The sequence below is a fragment of the Salvelinus alpinus genome, chromosome 12 (assembly GCF_045679555.1).
Source record: "Salvelinus alpinus chromosome 12, SLU_Salpinus.1, whole genome shotgun sequence".
Taxonomy (NCBI): Eukaryota; Metazoa; Chordata; class Actinopteri; order Salmoniformes; family Salmonidae; genus Salvelinus; species Salvelinus alpinus.
Window position 1 is genome coordinate 47,222,660 of NC_092097.1, and position 18,272 is coordinate 47,240,931.

The 18,272-nt window shown below is 42.4% G+C and overlaps 1 protein-coding gene across 1 annotated transcript in view; it reads right to left on the bottom strand.

Annotated features, from left to right (window-relative positions):
- Nucleotides 1-3,823: 3,823 nt before the first annotated feature.
- LOC139536275 (serine incorporator 3-like) overlaps nt 3,824-18,272 on the bottom strand; it is a 28,574-nt gene continuing 14,125 nt past the window's right edge. The window contains exons 6-10 of the mRNA XM_071336652.1: nt 14,538-14,707; nt 6,355-6,445; nt 5,778-5,979; nt 4,630-4,866; nt 3,824-4,056 (exon numbers count right to left, since the gene is read on the bottom strand). Of these exons, the coding sequence (XP_071192753.1) occupies nt 3,918-4,056; nt 4,630-4,866; nt 5,778-5,979; nt 6,355-6,445; nt 14,538-14,707 (839 nt within the window). The 3' untranslated portion in view covers nt 3,824-3,917. The remainder of the gene's footprint in view (nt 4,057-4,629; nt 4,867-5,777; nt 5,980-6,354; nt 6,446-14,537; nt 14,708-18,272) is intronic.

Sequence of the window (18,272 nt, forward strand, 5' to 3'; positions counted from 1 at the left end):
ACACTAAACAAACATTACAAAGATTACACAAATACTTGGCAGAAGCATAAACACTTGAAGTAGATTGTTGAAATAGATGTTTTTGGAAAGCAATCCACAAACACTGATAGCTACACTTTCATGTTGCTCTCAATTCAAAGATTCATAATACACAATTTACAGATATAGTACGTAAGGCATTGGAAGGGGGATGGCAGCTTAATCCACTATTAAATCATGTTAGGATAAACCTATGCAAACTCAATTACTACTGAACAGCGTTGGCTATAACTAAATAAGCATCTGTAATACGGAACTGAGGATATAAGTGGAAGCAAAACAATTACTGAACACCATGTCACCTAATCTCATACTAAGCGACTTAAATATAACAGTAAAGGGAATTGTCGTGACTTGACTTTAACATTAATCGGAAGACTTATTTATCTAATCTAATTTATCTAACTAACTATGTTTAATTGTTACCCGAGGTCTTTACCTATCACATCTATAAACAGTCAACTTATTAATCATAACCTCGTATCATATCATTCTGAACAGTCACAACCTCCTAGTCTGCAAAACCTGAGCCTTACTTATGAATGCATGACTTGTCACTGTGCAAAGTTTATGTAAAACAATGATCTCTAATGGCTCCTAAAAATCCCTCTCTTAACAAAAATACTTTCATAATTTTTCATATTACATGCACAACGCATAGGATGGACACGTCATATATGCAGTGGGTATACTTTCCAAGTTACAGTATTTCCTTTATAACAATTTTAATGACATCACAAAATAAAAAAGTGAACATTCCCCAAGTTATATGTTAGAAATATTGTTCCAGTATTTGATTTTTGAACATGTTAGAGTTTCCTCTGGAAAAGTCTCTTGGGGGAAAAAAAGGCACATTCCTTTGGTAAATTTGGAGAGGGACCTGAATCTTCTCTCCTTGATTAACAACAGGTCATGAGTTGTTAACCCACCCTAGTTCTTTCCTTACCACTCACAGCGGGTGAGAGGGGGTCTGATTTAAGTTATTCATTGCAAACCTGATCTGACCTATTTGGATTCTTGTGGAGAGTCATGACAGAATCAATGCTTTGAAACAAATAATTCAACTCATATGAAGCAATTAATCTGACATAGTCGATATATACAGTGGGGAGAACAAGTATTTGATACACTGCCGATTTTGCAGGTTTTCCTACTTACAAAGCATGTAGAGGTCTGTAATTTTTATCATAGGTACACTTCAACTGTGAGAGACGGAATCTAAAACAAAAATCCAGAAAATCACATTGTATGATTTTTAAATATTTAATTTGCATTTTATTGCATGACATAAGTATTTGATCACCTACCAACCAGTAAGAATTCCGGCTCTCACAGACCTGTTAGTTTTTCTTTAAGAAGCCCTCCTGTTCTCCACTCATTACCTGTATTAACTGCACCTGTTTGAACTCGTTACCTGTATAAAAGACACCTGTCCACACACTCAATCAAACAGATTCCAACCTCTCCACAATGGCCAAGACCAGAGAGCTGTGTAAGGACATCAGGGATAAAATTGTAGACCTGCACAAGGCTGGGATGGGCTACAGGACAATAGGCAAGCAGCTTGGTGAGAAGGAAACAACTGTTGGCGCAATTATTAGAAAATGGAAGAAGTTCAAGATGACGGTCAATCACCCTCGGTCTGGGGCTCCATGCAAGATTTCACCTCGTGGGGCATCAATGATCATGAGGAAGGTGAGGGATCAGCCCAGAACTACACGGCAGGACCTGGTCAATGACCTGAAGAGAGCTGGGACCACAGTCTCAAAGAAAACCATTAGTAACACACTACGCCGTCATGGATTAAAATCCTGCAGCGCACGCAAGGTCCCCCTGCTTAAGCCAGTGCATGTCCAGGCCTGTCTGAAGTTTGCCAATGACCATCTGGATGATCCAGAGGAGGAATGGGAGAAGATCATGTGGTCTGATGAGACAAAAATAGAGCTTTTTGGTCTAACTCCACTCACCGTGTTTGGAGGAAGAAGAAGTATGAGTACAACCCCAAGAACACCATCCCAACCGTGAAGCATGGAGGTGGAAACATAATTCTTTGGGGATGCTTTTCTGCAAAGGGGACAGGACGACTGCACCGTATTGAGGGGAGGATGGATGGGGCCATGTATCGCGAGATCTTGGCCAACAACCTCCTTCCCTCAGTAAGAGCATTGAAGATGGGTCGTGGCTGGGTCTTCCAGCATGACAACGACACGAAGCACACAGCCATGGCAACTAAGGAGTGGCTCCGTAAGAAGCATCTCAAGGTCCTGGAGTGGCCTAGCCAGTCTCCAGACCTGAACCCAATAGAAAATCTTTGGAGGGAGCTGAACGTCCGTATTGCCCAGCGACAGCCCCGAAACCTGAAGGATCTGGAGAAGATCTGTAGGGAGGAGTGGGCCAAAATCCCTGCTGCAGTGTGTGCAAACCTAGTCAAGAACTACAGGAAACGTATGATCTCTGTAATTGCAAACAAAGGTTTCTGTACCAAATATTAAGTTCTGCTTTTCTGATGTATCAAATACTTATGTCATGCAATAAAATGCAAATTAATTACTTAAAAATCATACAATGTGTTTTTCTGGATTTTTGTTTTAGATTCCGTCTCTCATAGTTGAAGTGTACCTATGATAAAAATTACAGACCTCTACATGCTTTGTAAGTAGGAGAACCTGCAAAATCGGCAGTGTATCAAATACTTGTTCTCCCCACTGTATGTAATTAGAAGTGCTAAATATACAGCACCAGTCGGTTGGAACCAAAAATCTAAAATTTGGACTCATCAGACCAAAGGACAGATTTCCACCCGTCAAATGTCGATTGCTCATGTTTCTTGGACCAAGCAAGTCTCTTCTTATTATTACTGTCCTTTAGTAGTGGTTTCTTTGCAGCAATTCAACCATGAAGGCCTGATTCACGCAGTCTCCTCTGAACACTTGATGTTGATTTGTGTCTGTTACTTGAACTCTGTGAATAATTTATTTGGGCTGCAATCTTAGGTGCAGTTAATTGCCCATTTCTGAGGCTGGTAACTCCAATGAACTTGTCCTCTGCAGCAGAGGTAACTCTGGGTCTTCCTTCCCTGTGGCGGTCCCCATGAGAGCCAGTGTCATCATAGTGCTTGATAGTTTTTGTGACCGCAAAGTTCTTGACATTTTTGGATTGACTGACCTTTATGTCTTAAAGTAATGATGGACTGTCATTTCTCTTTGCTCATTTCAGCTGTTCTTGCCAAAATATGGACTTGGTCTTTTACCAAATATGGCTATCTTCTGTATACCACCCCTACCTTGTCACAACACAACGCTTTCGACACCTTGTAGAGTCCATACCCCAACAAATTGAGGCTGTTCTGAGTCCAAAAGGGGGGATCCAACTCAGTATTAGGAAGGTGTTCCTAATGTTTGGTATACTCCGTTTATATTTACTCAAGAGATAAAGGATCTTACATTCTTATATTTGGTTTGTAATGTCAGTCAGTCAAAGATGAATTTACATTGAGAGAATGTACAAAAAAAATAAAAATAATAATGTTCCTTTGACATAAAGGTCAACCATCAATACATGATTTGGTCCCTAATTGCACAAAATGGACTAAAAAACACGTGTAAACCTTCAAATGTACCAACAAGGTTAGCGATTTAACACCAGGTTCATATGTGAATCTATTTCTTCTAATGCATCTAAAAGGCTAACTAAAGAGATTTGTTATGCGAAACCATCAACATCTAATACACAAAACAAAACAGTTCATTTTGACAGGCAATCATTTGAAATGTAGGCAATGTGGTCAATGTCTATGTAAAACGCACAGTTTTTTTTTACTAAATCAGGAATGACAATAAGGAAAGTGAAAAGAAAATACTGAGTTGGTGGAACCGTTTTCAGCTAAAGTCCCGGTTGGTGAGTATCATTGGGGCGACCAGGGTCCAGGTATAGAGGGTAAGGCATACCCAACTGGAGGAGATCTTCACCCAAACCGCCGGCCACTTGCTGGTCATGGCATTGTAGTCTGCATCAGGACTGTATGGGGAGAAAATAAGATTTGTATATATAGTCATATCTGAACAATTGTTACGATGTGAATCTGTAAGATAAATATCCATGGTAAAAGTATTGCGTTGCAGTGTTGCTTTGTGGTCACTTTCATTTTAGAGAGATGGAGCTGTCTCCATTGAAATATAAAATGTTGAACTATAAAAGAACACAATGTGTAATTAATGTTATTTCCTCTTTAGTGTCAAAACATTGTGGTTCCTCCCTATTTTTGACTTACACAATGGGATTCCAAAAGAGGAGTTCAACTTCACCTCAAAATGTGCATGACCAAGCTTGACAACATGGCCGTGTCTGAAAATGTCACTAGCTGTCAAATCCTTGCTCCCTCTGTTCTTATTTTCTCAATTACCTTCAAAGCTCATTGGAGGAGGTTCTCAGAGTGAGGAACCTTAGATCCTCTCCAAGGTGTACCAAGAACAAATCCTCAAAGGGAATTAAGGAAACAAGGACGGAGGAAGCAAAGACTTGACAGCTAGTAACGTTTTCAGACACAGCACTTCACGACGTTGGTCATCTGTGTAGTTTGGCCATACTGACCTGTACCAGTTGGTGAGAGTCATCATGATGTAGAGCGAAGCCAGGAAGAGCATGAAGTGGAAGAAGAAATAGCTGTACTGGACCGTGTCCCTCTCGTTATCCTCCACACGCCTGGGACCCTTGCTCCCCGTCCCTCCCTCCTCGTCCGGGGTGCCTGCTTTACTCTCTTCCAGGATCACTGTGTCGTTAGAGGCCATGGTTAACTTGTTCACCTGGCTGGTGTTGGACGAGCGGATGCTGCAAGGAAGTACACATTTATAGGCATTATAATAAGCACTATAATTTCATTAGCAATTATAACATAACATGTAAAGCATTTATAATGATGGGTTCTGACTTTAAAACTTGAAATATGAAATATCCTTATTCATGTTACTGAGGGAGAGAGGGGAATACAGAGAGTTAACATTCTGTCAGAACATGTTATTGTTAGATATTAGGTATCCTATGGAGAGGAGAAGGGCCATAGTCTGGTTTCAGTTGTTGGGTTGTAATTTGAAATACTTGCTACACCAGAAGTTAATGGTAATCTGTAGGAGGAATGTATATGGTGGGGTCAATGGAGGTTGGATATGAGCCAGGAGCTTGGAATGTTACTGAGTAAATGAAAAGGCAATCACATGGTTGCGGTCACTGATAAGGGTGGATAGCTCTGGATTAGTGAGGAATGGGGGCCGAGGTCAGGTCAGGTCACATGAAGGAACAGTTTATTACCCATATCACTTAACTTCCTGCCTAGCAACAGAGATGTATTGGCTGTCTCACCATACGAGGAAGGTTTAAATACCAGTTCTTGAGTAAATGTGTTTTTGTCTGTTCAGCTGTCTGACCCATTGGGGGAATAAACTTGGTTTGAGCTTTTCCTAGTTGTCTGTTTTACTCTGTTTATTTATAATCTAACAATAAGCATGGATAAGCATTTATAAGTATTTCAAATTATTGTAATGCTTTAATAAAATATAACCAAAGTGGATTGCATTAGCGCTTTTCAGAGTGCTCAAACTGCAAACTGAAATTCTAATTATGTGAACGAGGGAGTCACCACATCCACTAATACTGTGAGGCACCAACAAATGTACATTACTTCTATTCCCCAAACCACAATGTGCTGTAGCTGTACCCAAGTCTGCCTTGCTGACCAATCACACCTGGAGTAGAGGATGCAGAGGATGAAGATGGCCAATCCCACAATGCTCTGGGCGTCCCACCACTGCAGATAGGGGGAGGAGAGGATGGGCTCTTCGGTGCCAATGATCACCACAGTCGTCTGGTTCTCGATCTCCAGTGGGGCCAGCGTGGGCACCAGTGTCTGCTGGAAGATGCTCAGCAGGCTGGGGTTACATGTACGGTCTAAAGAGGGCCCGGGGGGTGGTTGCCCCACAGGGAAAAAAATGTAAGACTGAGATGACATTTTTCTCCCTTTCATTTTTATATATATATTTTAATTAATTAGTTGTAAAGCATAATCATATCATTAATCCATGGGAGGGGGTGGTGATTTTTCAGTTTGACTCGAGCTGAACAGGTGAATTTACAATTTGCTCGGGCAATGTAGAGTTTAAGCAAGTACGTGTTTGTAATTGAGAATTTATTTGATAGTACCCAGTAATTAGTCATATAGAGAAGCATTTAAACTATTGGTTAATTAAGTATGAATTAATAATGAACAATATATGAACAGGTAAAGGGTGCTGTTGGGGTAGCAGCTATAACAGTGTCTCTTACCAGGCTCGTTGGTCATGGCCGACCAGGTCAGATACATGGTGTACATAGTCATGAAGGAGGACTGGAGTAGACCGGATTGGGGCTGGAATTTCTAAAAATAATTCAACAAAACAACTGTGATTTACAAACGGATTCCAAAAACATGTTTTTTTTCTTCCATTAAAAAAAAAAATTATGATCTATATCAGGGTTTCCCAAACTCGGTCCTGGGGCAAGTTTTGGTTTTTGCCCTTGCACCACACAGCGGATTCAAATAATCAATTCTTGATGATTATTTGAACCAGCTGTATAGTGCTAGGGACCCCTAGGAGGCCCCAGGACCGCGTTTGGGAAACTCTTCTCTATATTATTATCACTGCATTGTTTGGAAAGCGCTCTCGAGAAAAAAATTCACAGTACTGTTTTACACCTGTTGTATGCTGTGCATGGGGCAAATAAACGTTGAAACTTGAACATGATGACATTGTCTATTTATGGAAAAATCCCATTGATTAAGTCTTTGGTCCTATCACAGTTTACTTACTTACTAATGGCACTGCCTACTCCAGACTAAATGTTTTTTAAATCATTTGAGCAAAAAAAATATTTCATTTTATTTGGAATGCTAAGCCAGACAAAATTAAACATGCCTACTTATATAATGAATATGAGTTTGGGGGGGGGGGCTAAAATTATTAAATATAAAAGCTTTAAACCTCTCACTAAAAGCTTCACTCATACATACGTTATACTGTACTTAAATGCAAAATGGTTCTCCAGTAGATTATTAAGAAATGTTCATCCTTTGTTAGAAAATTGCCTTTTTGTCTTTATACAGATTACAATTATACAGATTACAATACAAAAAGGAGTGGGAGGCCCCGGTGCACAACTGAGCAAGAGGACAACGACATTAGAGTGTCTAGTGAGAAACAGACGCCTCACAAGTCCTCAACTGGCAGCTTCATTAAATAGTACCCACAAAACACCAGTCTCAATGTCAACAGTGAAGAGGCGACTCTGGGATGCTGGCCTTCTAGGCAGAGTTGCAAAGAAAAAGCCATATCTCAGGCTGGCCAAAAAAAGAAAAGATTAAGATGGGCAAAAGAACACAGACACTGGACAGAGGAACTCTACCTAGAAGGCCAACATCCCGGAGTCGCCTCTTCACTGTTGACGTTGAGACTGGTGTTTTGCGGGTACTATTTAATGAAGCTGCCAATTGAGGACTTGTGAGGCGTCTGTTTCTCAAACTAGACACTAATGTACTTGTCCTCTTGCTAAGTTGTGCACCGGGGCCTTCCACTCCTCATTCTATTCTGGTTAGAGCCAGTTTGCTCTGTTCTGTGAAGGGAGTAGAACACAGCGTTGTACCAGACCTTCAGTTTCTTGGCAATTTCTCTCATGGAACAGCCTTCATTTTTCAGAACAAGAACAGACTGACGAGTTTCAGAAGAAAGTTATTTGTGTCTGGCCATTTTGAGCCTGTAATCGAACCCACAAATGCTGATGCTTCAGATACTCAACTACTCTAAAGAAGGCCAGTTTTATTACTTCTTTAATCAGGACAACAGTTTTCAGCTGTGCTAACATAATTGCAAAAGGGTTTTCTAATGATCAATTAGCCAGGAAGTTGACCGTTCAACTTCCTGTTGAATCTGCAGACGTGTTCCTGTGCGTTTTGTTGCTGTGCGTTTTGCTGCCAACTTTACTTTACTTTGCTAGCTGACAACTTTACGTTTTTTGTTTTTAATTACCGTTTATATTTTTAGTTTTTCCATCGCAACTTTTTTCCCTCATTCAACTTTTTCACTCCGGACGCTTTATCTGGACATGGTTCGTCAACACCTTCAACAGCCGAAGCTAAGTAGTAACATTAACATGATGTCTTCTAATTGCAGTCGCTGTACTCATAATATACAGGAGAACGATCGCCTTACGGCGAGAATAGCTGTGCTACAAGCCCAGCTTCAGACGCAATCGTTAGGCAAGGGTAATTTCAGTGTAGGAAAGGGTGAAACAGCGTCTGTGCCACCAGTAAGTACAGATAGTAACGTTAGTATAAATCCCCCCGCACAGTCCCCGCAGCCGGACAACTTTCTCATGGCTTCTGGAGGGAAATGCTGTTGGAATGCTCAACCGGTGTCGCTTATTCAGCCGACAGAAACTTTCAACCGGTTCTCCCCATTATGTAGCGAGTCGGAGTCTGAGTCTGAGTCTTCTCTTGTCTCTACTCCTCCCGTTACGGGGTCTGAGACGCCGAAGGCTCCCACCATTAGCTCTGACAAATTGAAAACCCTAGTCATTGGCGACTCCATTACCCGCAGTATTAGACTTAAAGCGAATCACCCAGCGATCATACACTGTTTACCAGGGGGCAGGGCTACCGACGTTAAGGCTAATCTAAAGATGGTGCTGGCTAAAGCTAAATCTGGCGAGTGTAGAGAGTATAGAGATATTGTTATCCACGTCGGCACCAACGATGTTAGGATGAAACAGTCAGAGGTCACCAAGTGCAACATAGCTTCAGCGTGTAAATCAGCTAGAAAGATGTGTCGGCATCGAGTAATTGTCTCTGGCCCCCTCCCAGTTAGGGGGAGTGACGAGCTCTACAGCAGAGTCTCAGCACTCAATCGCTGGTTGAAAACTGTTTTCTGCCCCTCCCAAAAGATAGAATTTGTAGATAATTGGCCCTCTTTCTGGGACTCACCCACAAACAGGACCAAGCCTGACCTGCTGAGGAGTGACGGATTCCATCCTAGCTGGAGGGGTGCTCTCATCTTATCTACCAACATAGATAGGGCTCTAACTCCTCTAGCTCCACAATGAAATAGGGTGCAGGCCAGGCAGCAGGCTGTTAGCCAACCTGCCAGCTTAGTGGAGTCTGCCAATAGCACAGTCAGTGTAGTCAGCTCAGCCATACCCATTGAGACTGTGTCTGTGCCTCGACCTAGGTTGGGCAAAACTAAACATGGCGATGTTCGCCTTAGCAATCTTATTAGGATAAAGACCTCCTCCATTCCTGCCATTATTGAAAGAGATCGTGATACCTCACATCTCAAAATAGGGTTACTTAATGTTAGATCCCTCACTTCAAAGGCAGTCATAGTCAATGAACTAATCACTGATCATAATCTTGATGTGATTGGCCTGACTGAAACATGGCTTAAGCCTGATGAATTTACTGTGTTAAATGAGGCCTCACCTCCTGGTTACACTAGTGACCATATCCCCCGTGCATCCCGCAAAGGCGGAGGTGTTGCTAACATTTACGATAGCAAATTTCAATTTACAAAAAAAAATATGGCGTTTTCGTCTTTTGAGCTTCTAGTCATGAAATCTATGCAGCCTACTCAATCACTTTTTATAGCTACTGTTTACAGGCCTCCTGGGCCATATACAGCGTTCCTCTCTGAGTTTCCTGAATTCCTATCAGACCTTGTAGTCATAGCAGATCATATTCTAATTTTTGGTGATTTTAATATTCACATGGAGAAGTCCACAGACCCACTCCAAAAGTATTTCGGAGCCATCATCGACTCAGTGGGTTTTGTCCAACATGTCTCTGGACCTACTCACTGCCACAGTCATACTCTGGACCTAGTTTTGTCCCATGGAATAAATGTTGTAGATCTTAATGTTTTTCCACATAATCCTGGACTATCGGACCACCATTTTATTACGTTTGCAATCGCAACAAATAATCTGCTCAGACCCCAACCAAGGAGCATCAAAAGTCGTGCTATAAATTCTCAGACAACACAAAAATTCCTTGATGCCCTTCCAGACTCCTTCTGCCTACCCAAGGACGTCAGAGGACAAAAATCAGTTAACCACCTAACTGAGGAACTCAATTTAACCTTGCGCAATACCCTAGATGCAGTTGCACCCCTAAAAACGAAAAACATTTGTCATAAGAAACTAGCTCCCTGGTATACAGAAAATACCCGAGCTTTGAAGCAAGCTTCCAGGAAATTGGAACGGAAATGGCGCCACACCAAACTGGAAGTCTTCCGACTAGCTTGGAAAGACAGTACCGTGCAGTACCGAAGAGCCCTCACTGCTGCTCGATCATCCTATTTTTCCAACTTAATCGAGGAAAATAAGAACAATCCAAAATTTCTTTTTGATACTGTTGCGAAACTAACTAAAAAGCAGCATTCCCCAAGAGAGGATGGCTTTCACTTCAGCAGTAATAAATTCATGAACTTCTTTGAGGAAAAGATCATGACCATTAGAAAGCAAATTACGGACTCCTCTTTGAATCTGCGTATTCCTCCAGGGCTTAGCTGTCCTGGATCTGCACAGCTCTGCGAGGGCCTGGGATCGGGAGAGACACTTAAGTGTTTTAGTACTATATCTCTTGACACAATGATGAAAATAATCATGGCCTTTAAACCTTCAAGCTGCATACTGGATCCTATTCCTACTAAACTGCTGAAGGAGCTGCTTCCTGTGCTTGGCCCTCCTATGTTGAACATAATAAACAGCTCTCTATCCACCGGATGTGTACCAAACTCACTAAAAGTGGCAGTGATAAAGCCTCTCTTGAAAAAGCCAAACCTTGACCCGGAAAATATAAAAAAACTAATCGGCCTATATCGAATCTTCCATTCCTCTCAAAAATTTTAGAAAAAGCTGTTGCGCAGCAACTCACTGCCTTTCTGAAGACAAACAATGTATACGAAATGCTTCAGTCTGGTTTTAGACCCCATCATAGCACTGAGACTGCACTTGTGAAGGTGGTAAATGACCTTTTAATGGCGTCAGACCGAGGCTCTGCATCTGTCCTCGTGCTACTAGACCTTAGTGCTGCCTTTGACACCATCGATCACCACATTCTTTTGGAGAGACTGGAAACCCAAATTGGTCTACACGGACAAGTTCTGGCTTGGTTTAGATCTTACCTGTCGGAAAGATATCAGTTTGTCTCTGTGAATGGTCTGTCCTCTGACAAATCAACTGTACATTTCGGTGTTCCTCAAGGTTCCGTTTTAGGACCACTATTGTTTTCACTATATATTTTACCTCTTGGGGATGTTATTCGAAAACATAATGTTAACTTTCACTGCTATGCGGATGACACACAGCTGTACATTTCAATGAAACATGGTGAAGCCCCAAAATTGCCCTCGCTAGAAGCCTGTGTTTCAGACATAAGGAAGTGGATGGCTGAAAACTTTCTACTTTTAAACTCGGACAAAACAGAGATGCTTGTTCTAGGTCCCAAGAAACAAAGAGATCTTCTGTTAAATCTGACAATTCATCTTGATGGTTGTACAGTCGTCTCAAATAAAACTGTGAAGGACCTCGGCGTTACTCTTGACCCTGATCTCTCTTTTGACGAACATATCAAGACTGTTTCAAGGACAGCTTTTTTCCATCTACGTAACATTGCAAAAATCAGAAATTTTCTGTCCAAAAATGATGCAGAAAAATTAATCCATGCATTTGTTACTTCTAGGTTAGACTACTGCAATGCTCTACTTTCCGGCTACCCGGATAAAGCACTAAATAAACTTCAGTTAGTGCTAAATACGGCTGCTAGAATCCTGACTAGAACCAAGAAATTTGATCATATTACTCCAGTGCTAGCTTCCCTACACTGGCTTTCTGTTAAGGCAAGGGCTGATTTCAAGGTTTTACTGTTAACCTATAAAGCGTTACATGGGCTTGCTCCTACCTATCTTTCCGAGTTGGTCCTGCCGTACATACCAATACGTACGCTACGGTCACAAGACGCAGGCCTCCTAATTGTCCCTAGAATTTCTAAGCAAACAGCGGGAGGCAGGGCTTTCTCCTATAGATCTCCATTTTTATGGAACAGTCTGCCTACCCATGTGAGAGACGCAGACTCGGTCTCAACCTTTAAGTCTTTACTGAAGACTTATCTCTTCAGTAGGTCATATGATTGAGTGTAGTCTGGCCCAGGAGTGTGAAGGTGAACGGAAAGGCTCTGGAGCAACGAACCGCCCTTGCCGTCTCTGCCAGGCCGGTTCCCCTCTCTCCACTGGGATTCTCTGCCTCTAACCCTGTTACAGGGGCTGAGTCACTGGCTTGCTGGTGCTCTTTCATGCCGTCCCTAGGAGGGGTGCGTCACTTGAGTGGGTTGAGTTACTGACGTGATCTTCCTGTCTGGGTTGGCGCCCCCCCCCTTGGTTTGTGCTGTGGTGGAGACCTTTGTGGGCTATACTCGGCCTTGTCTCAGGATTGTAAGTTGGTGGTTGAGGATTTCCCTCTAGTGGTGCGGGGGCTGTGCTTTGGCAAAGTGGGTGGGGTTATATCCTTCCTGTTTGGCCCTGTCCGGGGGTTTCTTCGGATGGGGCCACAGTGTCTCCTGACCGCTCCTGTCTCAGCCTCCAGTATTTATGCTGCAGTAGTTTATGTGTCGGGGGGCTAGGGTCAGTTGGTTACCTGGAGTACTTCTCCTGTCTTATCCAGTGTCCTGTGTGAATTTAAGTATGCTCTCTCTAATTCTCTCGTTCTCTCTTTCTCTCTGAGAACCTGAGCCCTAGGACCATACGTCAGGACTACCGGGCATGATGACACCTTGCTGTCCCCAGTCCGCCTGGCCTTGCTGCTATTCCAGTTTCAACTGTTCTGCCTGCGGTTACGGAACCCCTACCTGTCCCAGACCTGCTGTTTTCAACTCTTAATGATCGGCTATGAAAAGCCAACTGAGATTTATTCCTGATTATTATTTGACCATGCTTGTCATTTATGAACATTTTGAAAATCTTGGCTCTCTCTAATTTTCTCCTTCTCTCTTTCTTTCTCTCGGAGGACCTGAGCCCTAGGACCATACGTCGGGACTACCGGCCGTGGTGACTCCTTGCTGTCCCCAGTCCGCCTGGCCTTGCTGCTATTCCAGTTTCAACTGTTCTGCCTGCGGTTATGGAACCCCTACCTGTCCCAGACCTGCTGTTTTCAACTCTTAATGATCGGCTATGAAAAGCCAACTGAGATTTATTCCTGATTATTATTTGACCATGCTTGTCATTTATGAACATTTTGAAAATCTTGGCTCTCTCTAATTTTCTCCTTCTCTCTTTCTTTCTCTCGGAGGACCTGGGCCCTAGGACCATGCGTCGGGACTGCCGCCCGTGGTGACTCCTTGCTGTCCCCAGTCCGCCTGGCCTTGCTGCTATTCCAGTTTCAGCTGTTCTGCCTGCGGTTATGGAACCGCCACCTGTCCCAGACCTGTTGTTTTTCAACTCTTGATGATCGGCTATGAAAAGCCAACTGAAAATTATTCATGATTATTATTTGACCATGCTTGTCACTTATGAACATTTTTGAACATCTTGGCATAGTTCTGTTATAATCTCCACCCGGCACAGCCAGAAGAGGACTGGCCACCCCTCATAGCCTGGTTCCTCTCTAGGTTTCTTCCTAGGTTTTGGCCTTTCTAGGGAGTTTTTCCTAGCCACCGTGCTTCTACACCTGCATTACTAGCTGTTTGGGGTTTTAGGCTGGGTGTCTGTACAGCACTTCGAGATATTAGCTGATGTACGAAGGGCTATATAAAATAAAATTGATTGATTGATGTTATTTTAATGGACAAAAAAAATAGCTTTTCTTTCAAAACCAAAGACATTTCTAAGTGACCACAAACATTTGAACAATAGTGTACATGTAAAATGTGTATGTAAAATGTATGTAAATGTAGCAGAAAAGCTGTAAAAAACTAAAATATATTTGTCCTCCGAAGAGGGGGGGTGGTGGATATATATATATATATATATATAATAAATAAATAAAAAACATGATGAAAGTGACATCTGAGTAGGCATCAGGTTTCTCCAGGTAGGAACGGGAGGATGTATTAAAAATCTTTCAAGTAATAAATATACAAAAGTCACCAGCCGCCAATCACTGGTAGACATGCGTTATAATTAGGGCCCGAATTTGTTCTTAACCACAAGTCTTTTAAGATGTAATTCAATCCTTATCCTCGAGGCGTCACTGCAGGCAGTTTATCTCAGCAGTCACCAGATAATCAACACACAGATGGGTCACACTCATATGATTAAAGTTAAATATCAAAAGCATATCATAAACATTTAGCAGATCTAGGTTCAGCTTACGCTCCCCAAACGCTAACCTTAACCACTACAGGGGCAAATGCTAAAAACTGACCCACAAATGAAATGATGAATATGAACGTTAAATGAGCGTTTAATGAACACCGATCGAGGGCTTACCTGTACTCTGGGCAGTATGGACACGACAGAGGCTACAGCACAGAGAATCATGTTGAAACTGATGAAGAACTTGTTGAGCAGACAGCCCTTTGACTGAGTGTAGAACAGGTACATCAGGACAACGGCGATAAAGGACATGATGTAGTTGAGTCCAGTTACAGCGAGCAAGGCTGGACAGAAGAGGATAGAGAGAATCAGATTCTAGTTGCATTGTTTTTATAAAGCGGGACAGATTCTGTCGTAGAGCATTATATAGTGTCAGCACTATTGACACCTGACCTTATGTTACAGTTCACCATGTATTTACCTGCTTGAGTTGATATCACATACTTTACTCAAAACAATAACCAAGCAACACGTAGCATGCAGAGAGAGAAACATAGACCAAGCAACACGTAGCATGCAGACAGAGAAACATATACCAAGCAACACGTAGCATGCAGACAGAGAAACATAAACCAAGCAACACGTAGCATGCAGACAGAGAAACATAGACCAAGCAACACGTAGCATGCAGACAGAGAAACATAAACCAAGCAACACGTAGCATGCAGACAGAGAAACATAGACCAAGCAACACGTAGCATACAGACAGAGAAACATATACAAAGCAACACGTAGCATGCAGACAGATAAACATATACCAAGCAACACGTAGCATGCAGACAGAGAAACATAAGACAAGCAACAAGTAGCATGCAGACAGAGAAACATAAGACAAGCAACAAGTAGCACGCAGTCAGAGAAACATATACCAAGCAAAACGTAGCACGCAGACAGAGAAACATAGGACAAGCAACACGTAGCACGCAGACAGAGAAACATAGACCAAGCAACATGTAGCATACAGACAGAGAAACATATACCAAGCAACCCGTAGCATGCAGACGGAGAAACATAGACCAAGCAACACGCAGCATGCAGACAGAGAAACATAGACCAAGCAACACGTAGCATGCAGACAGAGAAACATAGACCAAGCAACATGTAGCATGCAGACAGAGAAACATAAGACAAGCAACACGTAGCATACAGACAGAGAAACATATACCAAGCAACCCGTAGCATGCAGACGGAGAAACATAGACCAAGCAACACGCAGCATGCAGACAGAGAAACATATACAAAGCAACACGTAGCATGCAGACAGAGAAACATATACCAAGCAACACGTTGCATGCAGACAGAGAAACATATACCAAGCAACACGTAGCATGCAGACAGAGAAACATAAGACAAGCAATAAGTAGCATGCAGACAGAGAAACATAAGACAAGCAACAAATAGCATGCAGTAAGAGAAACATACCAAGCAAAACGTAGCACGCAGACAGAGAAACATAGGACAAGCAACACGTAGCACGCAGACAGAGAAACATAGACCAAGCAACATGTAGCATGCAGACAGAGAAACATAAGACAAGCAACAAGTAGCATGCAGTCAGAGAAACATACACCAAGCAACACGTAGCATGCAGACAGAGAAACATAGACCAAGCAACACGTAGCATGCAGACAGAGAAACATAGACCAAGCAACAAGTAGCACGCAGACAGAGAAACATAGACCAAGCAACAAGTAGCACGCAGACAGATAAACATAGGACAAGCAACACGTAGCATGCAGACAGAGAAACATAGGACAAGCAACACATAGCATGCAGACAGAGAAACATAGACCAAGCAACACGTAGCATGCAGACAGAGAAACATAGACCAAGCAACACGTAGCATGCAGACAGAGAAACATAGACCAAGCAAGACGTAGCATACAGACAGAGAAACATATACAAAGCAACACGTAGCATGCAGACAGAGAAACATAGACCAAGCAACACGTTGCATGCAGACAGAGAAACATATACCAAGCAACACGTAGCATACAGACAGAAAAACATAGACCAAGCAACACGTTGCATGCAGACAGAGAAACATAGACCAAGGAACATGTAGCATGCAGACAGAGAAACATAGACCAAGAAACACGTAGCATACAGACAGAGAAACATATACAAAGCAACACGTAGCATGCAGACAGAGAAACATAAGACAAGCAACAAGTAGCATGCAGACAGAGAAACATAGACCAAGCAACATGTAGCATGCAGACAGAGAAACATATACCAAGCAAAACGTAGCACGCAGACAGAGAAACATAGGACAAGCAACAAGTAGCATGCAGACAGAGAAACATATACCAAGCAACACGTAGCATACAGACAGAGAAACATACCAAAGCAACACGTAGCATGCAGACAGAGAAACATAGACCAAGCAACACGTAGCACGCAGACAGAGAAACATAGACCAAGCAACATGTAGCATGCAGACAGAGAAACATAAGACAAGCAACACGTAGCATGCAGACAGAGAAACATAAACCAAGCAACACGTAGCATGCAGACAGAGAAACATAGACCAAGCAACACGTAGCATGCAGACAGAGAAACATAGACCAAGCAACACGTAGCATGCAGACAGAGAAACATAAGACAAGCAACAAGTAGCAAGCAGTCAGAGAAACATAGACCAAGCAACACGTAGCATGCAGACAGAGAAACATAGACCAAGCAACACGTAGCATGCAGACAGAGAAACATAGACCAAGCAACACGTAGCACGCAGACAGAGTAACATAAGACAAGCAACACGTAGCATGTAGACAGAGAAACATAGACCAAGCAACACGTATCACGCAGACAGAGTAACATAAGACAAGCAACAAGTAGCACGCAGACAGAGAAACATAGACCAAGCAACAAGTAGCACGCAGACAGAGAAACATAGACCAAGCAACACATAGCATGCAGACAGAGAAACAGAAGACAAGCAACACGTAGCACGCACGCAGAGCAACATATGACAAGTAACACGTAGCACACAGACAGAGAAACATAGACCAAGCAACACGTAGCATGCAGACAGAGAAACATAGACCAAGCAACAAGTAGCACGCAGACAGATAAACATAGGACAAGCAACACATAGCATGCAGACAGAGAAATAGCACAAAAAAGCAACAAGGAGAATGATGGAGTGCTGCATCAGATGACCTGGCCTCCACAATAACCCATCCTCAACCCAATTGAGATGGTTTGAGATGAGTTGGATCGCAGAGTGAAGGAAAAGCAGCCACCAAGTGCTCAGCATATGTGGGAACTTCTTCAAGACAGTTGGAAAAGCAAAGCTGTCATCAAGGCAAAGGGTGGCTACTTTGAAGAATCTAAAATATATTTTGATTTGTTTAACACTTTGTTGGTTACTAAATGATTCCATATGTGTTATTTCATAGTTTTGACATCTTCACTATTATTCCACAATGTAGAAAATAGTAAATAATTAAGAAAAACCCTTGAATGAGTAGGTGTGTCCAAACCTTTGACTGGTACTGTATATCACTGTATCATCTGCATACATTTGAACTTCAGACCCAGTACAGACAGAAGGCAAATCATGAATGTATAAAATTACAAGGAGGGACGCCAGTATTAACTCTTGGGGCATGCCCACATCCTAGCTGAGAGTGGGCGACAGCTTATTGCTCACTCTGACACACTGAGTTCTGCCTTCAAGGTATGATTTCATCCATCTCAAGGCATTGGGGGAAAAGTAAAATTTAGACAGTTTTGTGAGGAGAACATTATGGTTGACAGTATCAAAAGCTTTCCTTAGGTCTAGAAATACAGCCCCAACAACTTCAAATAAAACGTCACATCAGCATCTCTAATCAGCAAAAT